We start from the raw sequence: 10561 nt of genomic DNA on the forward strand, positions 1-10561 counted from the left end.
GAGAAAGGAGGTGAGGAACACGAGGGAGAATTGGGGAAGGAGTGCTGATGGCTCAGAGAGTGGCTGCTGGTTGTATGGGCTACAGATAATGGAGTGAAAGGTATCAGGTGCACATGTTAGAAATGTGACACATGGGCATGAGCACCACTAAGCTCAAGAAACACACAATGATGATAACATGGGGAATGGATTGGGAGTTGGGCCAAACAGATGAAGGGGAAACTGTGGGAAGAGGTTGTGGGTGCAAGATGAGTGAAGTTAAGGACTGGTGTCATAGTGGAGGTGTGTGTGTGAGGCATGGGACTAGTGAAGATTGAGGGCAGTTGGATTTCTGGACCAAAGGATGTGTTGCAAGGATAATTTCTATCTGTGTAATTCAGAAAATCTGTTGCTGGAGGGAAGAATCCAGATGGGGAGTGGCTTTTAAAGTAGCACCCAGCAGCATGTTCCACAAGGGGGGAGGGGGGGGGGGGGTCACATCTGCTCTTGGCCACAGTATGGCAGTAGTCATTCATTTGGGAGGGCAGTTATTTGGTGGTCATGCCCACGTAAAATACTGTGCAAAAATTGCAGCGGAGGTGGTAAGGACATGGCTTCTTCCACAGGTGACTCTGCCTGCGATGTGATAGGATATACCTGTGACAGGAATGGAGTAGGATGTGGTGGGTGGGTGAACAGTACAGTCTCTCATCTGGGTCTTCCACAGAGATATGCCACAAAAGTTTTCACTCTTGTTCATGTGCCTGCTGACATCTCAGCACCTCTACTATTCAGTGAGTTGTTACCTTTACCCCTAAATTACTTACATTTTGCCATAATGTTCTGTACCATATTTAACCATTAATGTGAGATGTATGATAATATAAAAATGCATAAACTGTTATTTTTAGTTAGCAAATGTGGATGTGTTGAGGTGACATGTCATACAAGTCAGCATTAACACCAATAAATTTCTGAAAACTACAGATTTCACAATTTTTTCTCTTGTGTGTCTATCACCTCTCAGTACCTAACAAGGAAAGCTCATCTCAGATACTGTCGACACAATATGCACTCAAAATAGAGTAAGCAGGTTAGAATTCAACCATAGATTCTACATCTTTTTATCATGAAACATTTTTTTGGTGTCCTCATCACTTTAGATGATAAATACTGATCACTGAAATACTTTCTTATAGGGAAAAGCCATATATACTTTTGTCAGGTGATGATGATGGAAAGCACTATATTCTCACAGCAGCAAGTCAAGACAAAAATGACTGGAGCTATGAGAAAAATGTTTATTTGGACACAAAAGCTACTACAACAGGTAAGGTGTTGTGATGCTTAAGAATGACAATCTTTTTGATGCTACGAGTGAGCTGTTTTTGGTTTTTGACAATGTTCTTGTTCTTTCACACAAAAGCAATATCACACACACAAAGAATAATTAAAATTGATGGCTGTTTTACTTAATATTTGATTACCACTTTAACTGCTTAAGAGATGGAGCTACAATAGTGTCCATGTAAGCACTTTCTAATGTCACTGATTTACCCACATTTGTTAATTGATGACCAAAATTACTGAAGAGTTATTAAAAGCGTAAGTGTTATAAAAACAGCCTTACTTCAGTTTCTCTCTTCATCAACTAACAGTCTCTCTAAGAGGATGCAAGAAATTTTGCCATATAGCTAGCTAACAAGAATATTACTTGGACTGTCGAGGATACAAATGAATCTTGCTGTAACAAAAACAAACATGTTTTATTGTACGTAGTTCCTTTTAGAGCAACACATAAGATACAGGTTGTATGCAGCACCGAATACATTGACTGGACAACAGTAATACAGGGTACAGAATAAGCTGGACACTCATCTACAATTGCTTAAATAATACTGTTTCCTTGGCAGCTCACCACACATACACACACACAATAATATCGATTATGTTATTGGCTCCAAGGTTCTGAAGGAACTTACTCAAGCTACAGAACCAGTACATAAGTAAACATCCTTACAACGCTGCTTTTAATTTTATGAGACCATATATTATTACAGTTTTTTTTGGCAGCTTATTGTTCGTAATTTTACAATAATGTAGTGTCCCTTTTGGCGAACATGGTTTTTACTTGTTGCACATGAAAGTTTATTTTCCATTTAGTGTTATGACAATGAATATTTTGAGTTTTGATAGATGTATTACAAAAAAATGCATATATTTCTTAATAAAAATACATGCAAGAGTAAGAATTCATGTCCTTTTAAAGAGAGCTCAAAGTGATCTCATCCTTCAGGGCAGAATGTACATTTACACATTACAAGTCATCAGGCATTCCTTATGGCAACAGTTTTCAAGCACTTTCATTAAATAACACATTGTTCTTAACCTTCTAAATATACTGTAAATGTGTGTATCTCATTTGCAGTTGTCCTGGAGCAAGACCTGAGAAGTTTTGTACTGATTGCACTTACAATGTCTGTGTCTCACATCTGCATTATTAATGTCTTCACAATTTCTGTTGATGATGTAGGAATTTAATGGTACTATTTATTTTTATTATCAGCTTGTCAAGGCTGAACCAGTTTACAATACAGCTCAGTAATGCAGGTAGTGTTTTCTGAAGCATTCCTACAATTTTACCATTGATAAAGATACTTAATTTAGATTTGTAATTAAGCTGTTTCATCTTCATAGCCTCACATATCTATTCTTAATAATGTTCTTTATTAATATATAATGTAAGATATTGTGTCTTATCAGATAAATTTTTCATATGCTCTAGTAGATAAGTGACATCACAAGTCCCAGTTTTTGCACTTATTCTCTGGTTTATGTTCCATAAGCTAAGTCAAGTTATTTTTCCTGTTTTCCATCCTTGGTTAAATAAAACGTCAATGCTTTCATCAAGTTTAATTACATAAATTCACACACCTACCCCCCCCCCCCCCCCCTCTCTTCCCCCAGCGATTAATGGTGTGATAGAATATATTATACAGTCATTAGAAGAAAAAAACTTGTGTCTATAATATTTCTATATGTCTTCTAAGCTATAGCACTCAAGGACAAGCAGGAGAACAGATACAATTATACCTATGGAACAGGAAATAGTGTGTACCAACGTAGAACAGAGACCAGTCACAAACCATCAAATACAGAGTGGCACAGGATTTATAATTAGGTCATTGCTATTTATCCTTTTTATATGCGACAGAAATGTTGAACAGAAAGAGAAGAAAACATTGTATGCAGATGACCTGACAATATTGATCAGTGAGCAAAATATGGAACAGGTTGAGAGAACAGCATATACTTCTACAAGCATTGCAGTCCAGTGGAAAATTAAGTGGTTATAAACCAGAAAATAAAACTATATATTCAGTGAAGTCTGAGCATAAGGATTTAGAAGTGGACAAAACAAGGCTGGAAGAAGTAGAATCCAAAGTCTGACCATAAGGATTTAGAAGTGGACAAAACAAGGCTGGAAGAAGTAGAATCCACTAAATTATTAGGTATTACTGTGGCTAATGAACTAAATAGAAACAGTGTATTAATTCTGTCTGTAAGAAACTCAGAACTGTCACATTCATAAAGAAACAGCTACCACAACACACAGACAAACAGCTTCTGTGCAAAGTATACCATGGATTCTTTCAACAGTACCCGCAGTACAGAGTGACAGTATGGGGAAACTCAAACATTCAGGGAATGAAAAGAGTATTCACATTGAGGGGTAAGGGATGGGGGACACTTCTGAAACATAAAGAAACTGCTTCAGAAATCTTGGCATCTTATCTTTTACTTATTTGTAGATATATGAAACAACAATATAAATCACAAAAGACAGTTCAGAGTGGATCACAAATGAATGATAATGTACCATCCAAAATGCTCAGAGAAAAAACGAGATATGAAGCATATCCCTCTGATAGACAATTCTTGTGGGCCTAAAAGGACTTCAGTATCACATTATGAAGAAATCACTCAGAATCCTATATCATAGTATACACCACATTAACTTAACAAAGAAACTTGAAAAGTATCTGTCAGTAAAGATATTTTGCAGGTGAAATTGTGCCTATTAAATTTAATTTATCTGGGTTTTTCTTTGTCATCAGTGGTGTTTAAAGAGGGAAACCAAAATGATTAGTCCTTAGGAAATAACTGATACTGAGTGTTTTCTGTTTTTGATATGTTGTACATAACACACACACACTTTATGCATGCAACATAATACTATAGAATCAAATAAAATTTAATTCACTTCAATTCACTTATTATAATGGGCTTTCCAAGTTTGGCATCTCACACACTATGTAATTCAGTTACTAATCACAACATGGGTGCATTTGTCAAGGAGTCTGCATTTTATGTTGGTACTGTGTCAGGGTTACAGTCACATTTCTCTGAAAACAGCTACAAGCTTAACATATTATTATCGTCTCAGATCGTAAAAATAGTCTTGGAATTCTTGCAATCAAGTGCCAATATATTTACTCCCTAGTAGTACTGCTTGTTAATAAAAAGAGTGAACTAAGGATGAACTGTGAAATACACAGCTCGAATAATAAAAGTTAATAATAGTAATAATGATGAAGAGAATGATGATGATGATGATAATAATAATAATAATAATAATAATAATAATAATAATAATACTTGTTTCAACATTGAATGATTCTTTGCATATATACAGAAACAGCAAAGGCTACTAATCTCAATATACAGCACAGTAATATATTTTTCTAAATACGTCACTGATTACATGATATGATAAGATTACATATAAATAGTAGTGATGGGGCAGCTGATTGGTTTTAACAACCAACTGGCCCATTGACTGCTTTTTCATTCAGTCAGTTTTATCAGTTGAATGAAAGAATTGAATGAAACTAGTGTCTGTGGCCCTGTGAGATATACAAATGTTTCTCACTCACTCTCCGGGTTTGAGTAGTTTCGCTTAATGTGAGATAGTGGAATGACACAAGTCTCTGATAATTAAGTCTGTTATTTGAATGTTTTCACTCAGTCTCTAGGTTTGAGAGGTTTACTTAGTTTACATATATTCAGCCTTTTTCCATTTGAGGGTGGTGCAGTGTCCTCGGAGCCAGGTGCACGGTGCCACCACTGCCAATCTCTAGCAGTCAGGAGTGCATCCATCATGAGGAGGTGGCCTGCTTGCTGGCACAGTGTAAGGAACTGCACCATCTCCTCCTCATGGCTGCACTCCAAGCAGCAGCAGGAGGCTCATGTGGAGCATGTGTAACCTGAGAGAGGTTTTTAACTAATGTTCATCATCACTCACATCTTTTCAGTAAAACAAAATGCAAGCAGTTGCTGAAATTTGGCAATGCCCCTTTCTTCCTCACATACTGCCAAGGGATCTTTTTATGTTCAACTTTCAACTTTTTAGCTCCAGAGAAAGAAAGCTGGTGTTCTACGGATCGGAGTGTGGAATGTCAGATCCCTTAATCGGGCAGGTAGGTTAGAAAATTTAAAAAGGGAAATGGATAGGTTAAAGTTAGATATAGTGGGAATTAGTGAAGTTCGGTGGCAGGAGGAACAAGACTTTTGGTCAGGTGAATACAGGGTTGTAAATACAAAATCAAATAGGGGTAGTACAGGAGTAGGTTTAATAATGAATAAAAAAATAGGAGTTCGGTTAAGCTACTACAAACAGCATAGTGAACGCATTATTGTGGCCAAGATAGTCATGAAGTCCATGCCTACTACAGTAGTACAAGTTTATATGCCAACTAGCTCTGCAGATGATGAAGAAATTGATGAAATGTATGATAAGATAAAAGAAATTATTCAGGTAGTGAAGGGGGACGAAAATTTAATAGTCATGGGTGACTGGAATTCGAGAGTAGGAAAAGGGAGAGAAGGAAACGTAGCAGGTGAATATGGATTGGGGCTAAGAAATGAAAGAGGAAGCCGCCTGGTAGAATTTTGCACAGAGCACAACTTAATCATAGCTAACACTTGGTTCAAGAATCATAAAAGAAGGTTGTATACATGGAAGAATCCTGGAGATACTAGAAGGTATCAGATAGATTTTATAATGGTAAGACAGAGATTTAGGAACCAGGTTTTAAATTGTAAGACATTTCCAGGGGCAGATGTGGATTCTGACCACAATCTATTGGTTATGAACTGCAGATTAAAACTGAAGAAACTGCAAAAAAGTGAGAATTTAAGGAGATGGGACCTGGATAAACTGACTAAACCAGAAGTTGTATAGAGTTTCAGGGAGAGCATAAGGGAACAATTGACAGGAATGGGGGAAAGAAATACAGTAGAAGAAGAATGGGTAGCTCTGAGGGATGAAGTAGTGAAGGCAGCAGAGGATCGAGTAGGTAAAAAGACGAGGGCTAATAGAAATCCTTGGGAACCAGAAGAAATATTGAATTTAATTGATGAAAGGAGAAAATATAAAAATGCAGTAAATAAAGCAGGCAAAAAGGAATACAAACGTCTTAAAAATGATATCGACAGGAAGTGCAAAATGGCTAAGCAGGGATGGCTAGAGGACAAATGTAAGGATGTAGAGGCTTATCTCACTAGGGGTAAGATAGATACCACCAACAGGAAAATTAAAGAGAACTTTGGAGAAAAGAGAGCCACTTGTATGAATATCAAGAGCTCAGATGGAAACCCAGTTCTAAGCAAAGAAGGGAAAGCAGAAAGGTGGAAGGAGTATATAGAGGGTCTATACAAGGGTGATGTATTCGAGGACAATATTATGGAAATGGAAGAGGATGTAGATGAAGATGAAATGGGATATGATATTGCGTGAAGAGTTTGACAGAGCACTGAAAGACCTAAGTCGAAACAAGCCCCCGGAGTAGACAACATTCCATTAGAACTACTGACAGCCTTGGGAGAGCCAGTCCTGACAAAACTCTACCATCTGGTGAGCAAGATGTAGGAAACAGGCGAAATATCCTCAGACTTCAAGAAGAATATAATAATTCCAATCCCAAAGAAAGCAGGTGTTGACAGATGTGAAAATTACCGAACTATCAGTTTAATAAGTCACAGCTGCAAAATACTAATGCGAATTCTTTACAGACGAATGGAAAAACTGATAGAAGCCGACCTCGTGGAAGATCAGTTTGGATTCTGTAGAAATGTTGGAACACGTGAGGCAATACTGACCCTACGACTTATCTTAGAAGAAAGATTAAGGAAAGGCAAACCTACATTTCTAGCATTTGTAGACTTAGAGAAAGCTTTTGACAATGTTGATTGGAATACTCTCTTTCAAATTCTGAAGGTGTCAGGGGTAAAATACAGAGAGCGAAAGCCTATTTACAATTTGTACAGAAAGCAGATGGCAGATATAAGAGTCGAGGGGTATGAAAGGGAAGCAGTGGTTGGGAAGGGAGTGAGACAGGGTTGTAGCCTATCTCCAATGTTATTCAATCTGTATATTGAGCAAGAAATAAAAGAAACAAAAGAAAAGTTCGGAGTAGGAATTAAAATCCATGGCAAAGAAATAAAAACTTTGAGGTTCGCCGATGACATTGTAATTCTGTCAGAGACGGCAAAGGACTTGGAAGAGCAGTTGAACGGAATGGATAGCGTCTTGAAAGGAGGATATAAGATGAACATCAACAAAAGCAAAACGAGGATGATGGAATGTAGTCGAATTAAGTCGGGTGATGCTGAGGGAATTAGATTAGGAAATGAGACACTTAAAGTAGTAAAGGAGTTTTGCTATTTGGGGAGCAAAATAACTGATGATGGTCGAAGTAGAGAGGATATAAAATGTAGACTGGCAATGGCGAGGAAAGCGTTTCTGAAGAAGAGAAATTTGTTAACATCGAGTATAGATTTAAGTGTCAAGAAGTCATTTCTGAAAGTATTTGTATGGAGTGTAGCCATGTATGGAAGTGAAACATGGACGATAAATAGTTTGGACAAGAAGAGAATAGAAGCTTTCGAAATGTGGTGCTACAGAAGAATGCTGAAGATTAGATGGGTAGATCACATAACTAATGAGGAAGTATTGAATAGGATTGGGGAGAAGAGAAGTTTGTGGCACAACTTGACCAGAAGAAGGGATCGGTTGGTAGGACATGTTCTGAGGCATCAAGGGATCACCAATTTAGTATTGGAGGGCAGCGTGGAGGGTAAAAATCATAGAGGGAGACCAAGGGATGAATACACTAAGCAGATTCAGAAGGATGTAGGTTGCAGTAGGTACTGGGAGATGAAGAAGCTTGCACAGGATAGAGTAGCATGGAGAGCTGCATAAAACCAGTCTCAGGACTGAAGACCACAACAACAACAACCCTTCTTCTTACATTTGAGCACCTTCCACCCTCTCTTCTGCACTTGATTAACAACACAAATTATATCTCAATCTATTGCTACTATTTTTATCCAAATATGTTACATGTCTTATCTTCCTGTTACTCACCTGTTGCCACTGTGAACCAGCCACCAATATTTACTCCCTCATCACATCTTGGAATGAAAGACTGTCAGTGTTCTGCAAGGATCAGTACTGGTCTCACTCTTGTTTTTAATTGACATACATTATCTGCCAATGACTTTGAAAGTCAGTTGTTACAGTTGACACAGCCATACTAAACAAGGTTCCAGTCTCAACCTTACCAGATGCAGCTCAAATGACTGTTGCACAAGCCTATGACTGGTTCACGGCAAACAGTTGTCTCAGTCTCAACAAGACTCATATGTGATTTTAGAGAAACAAAAATAACCTGCTGGCACCAGGAAAAAAAATATATAAATGATCATGTGCTAAATGAAACGCTGTGTTAAATTCCATGGAATTCAACTGGATGCAATTTAAAATTGAGTCAACATGTAAAAACAGTAATCAGGCAACTTAGTTTAGGATGTTTTGCCCTTGAAAGTATTTCTCTTTGTATTGACTTGAGCACAACTTAAGTGTTAGAAATAACTAATCCAAAGTCAAGTAGATAGTAAGCCAACAACAATATTGGATATGGAGTAGCTATTTAATATAAATGAAAAAGCAGCACCATTTGTCTTCTAAATGGGGGCTGCCTATTAATTTTGCTTTATTAAATTTAGTTTGTGTAAGCACAAATAGTATATAGTAATTTAACATGTTAGTTAATATACATTCAGTTCTTAATGGCTTCTTCGCCTCACTAATGTACTGCAAAATGACTCAGTTCACATAATTGAAGGCGCTCCTTCATTATGCAGTACATATGATGAATGAATTAATAATCTTCATTCAGACTTCATTTTTTCTAATTGTTAATCCACAACAGTTATCAGTGTGTGGAAGTAAAATTTCTTTGTCTTCAGAAAATTGTTAATCCACGATAGTTATCAGTGTGTGGAAGTAAAGTTTCTTTGTCTTCAGAAATGGTGATTATTTAATCAAAATAAACTTTTATTTTCAGGCAAATCAGTTGTAGCTGACTTGGATGGTGATGGTAAGAAAGAAATTGTTGCAGCTGCCTACAGTGCTGGCAGAGTATATGTTTATACTTATGGAGATGTGTAATAATGTCCACTATTTCATACTGACAATGTGTAATGCTACACTGTAAAATAAGTAATGCAACCATGTAAAGTAATACACACTAGTCAGTATTCAATGTACAACTATCAATATAGTATATTTATTATCATTTGATCCAATACCTTTTTGTGTTAAGTTGTGATTTGGATTATTTTGTCAAATCTTTTGTGCATTTTGTGTTTTCTTAAAAATGAATTCTACATTTCTGCAAGTTCATCAGAGGCAGCAAACAGCTGTTAAAATACTGTTGCTATATTGCATGTATTATAAAAGTTGATGTTTCAAAAGTTATTAAAAACTTATTAAAACTTGGACCACGATTTCTTTTATTTATAAATACCACTTATGTGCAATTTCTTTAGTTTCAGTTAAGTTTTTTAGTCCACATGTGAAAGGCATCCATTATTAGTTATAACATAAGAATCCCATTCTCACTAAGTATAGGGGATGAAATGATCTATCTGAGATATAATATCCCAGGGAGCCACTCCACTTCAAATGACCCTCTACTCTAATTATGTAATACACAGTTTTTTAAAATATTACACTTTTTTAGATAAAGTTCTTTTCTGCTATTTTAGTGTATCAAAACTTTGAGAGAGAGATACTTATTCAAAAGCTGATTAAATAACTTGTAGAATAAAGTAAGTACTCATCTTATTGTTGATGAGTATCGTGGATGAACTTAGGATATAATTTTATAGAAAGAATACTGATCTTTTTCCTTTAATATCTAAAAGATGACTCACAGCAATAACAAAGACTTCAAAGAGAACAAAGATGGAAAACAAAAGAAACTCTTTGGAGCAAAGAAATTCACAACACAGAACCAAGCACCACTGTAGGAGAGGAAACATAGTTCGGACACAGTCATTAGACTGTGGTTCTGATTTATTTACTTAAACACTTCCCCCCATACCAAACTGTCATGCACTGAACAACTTTTAAATAAAAAAATAAGAGGTCAAAACACATTAGTTGTGAGGTCCTATCTGCTGTGATTTTTATCTTAATTTTATTGTAACTTTATGTGAATGAAATAACACACAT

The 10561-nt window shown here is 36.4% G+C and overlaps 1 protein-coding gene across 2 annotated transcripts in view; it reads left to right on the forward strand.

The window, feature by feature from the left end:
• The window catches only part of LOC124596225, a 45247-nt gene extending 35422 nt beyond the window's left edge, over nucleotides 1–9825 (forward strand). For both annotated transcript variants that reach the window (XM_047135281.1, XM_047135282.1), the window contains exons 8-9: nucleotides 1179–1309; nucleotides 9390–9825. In XM_047135281.1, the coding sequence (XP_046991237.1) occupies nucleotides 1179–1309; nucleotides 9390–9493 (235 nt within the window). In that variant the 3' untranslated portion in view covers nucleotides 9494–9825. The remainder of the gene's footprint in view (nucleotides 1–1178; nucleotides 1310–9389) is intronic.
• Nucleotides 9826–10561: the final 736 nt, after the last annotated feature.

The sequence above is a fragment of the Schistocerca americana genome, chromosome 2, assembly GCF_021461395.2.
Source record: "Schistocerca americana isolate TAMUIC-IGC-003095 chromosome 2, iqSchAmer2.1, whole genome shotgun sequence".
Classification (NCBI taxonomy): domain Eukaryota; kingdom Metazoa; phylum Arthropoda; class Insecta; order Orthoptera; family Acrididae; genus Schistocerca; species Schistocerca americana.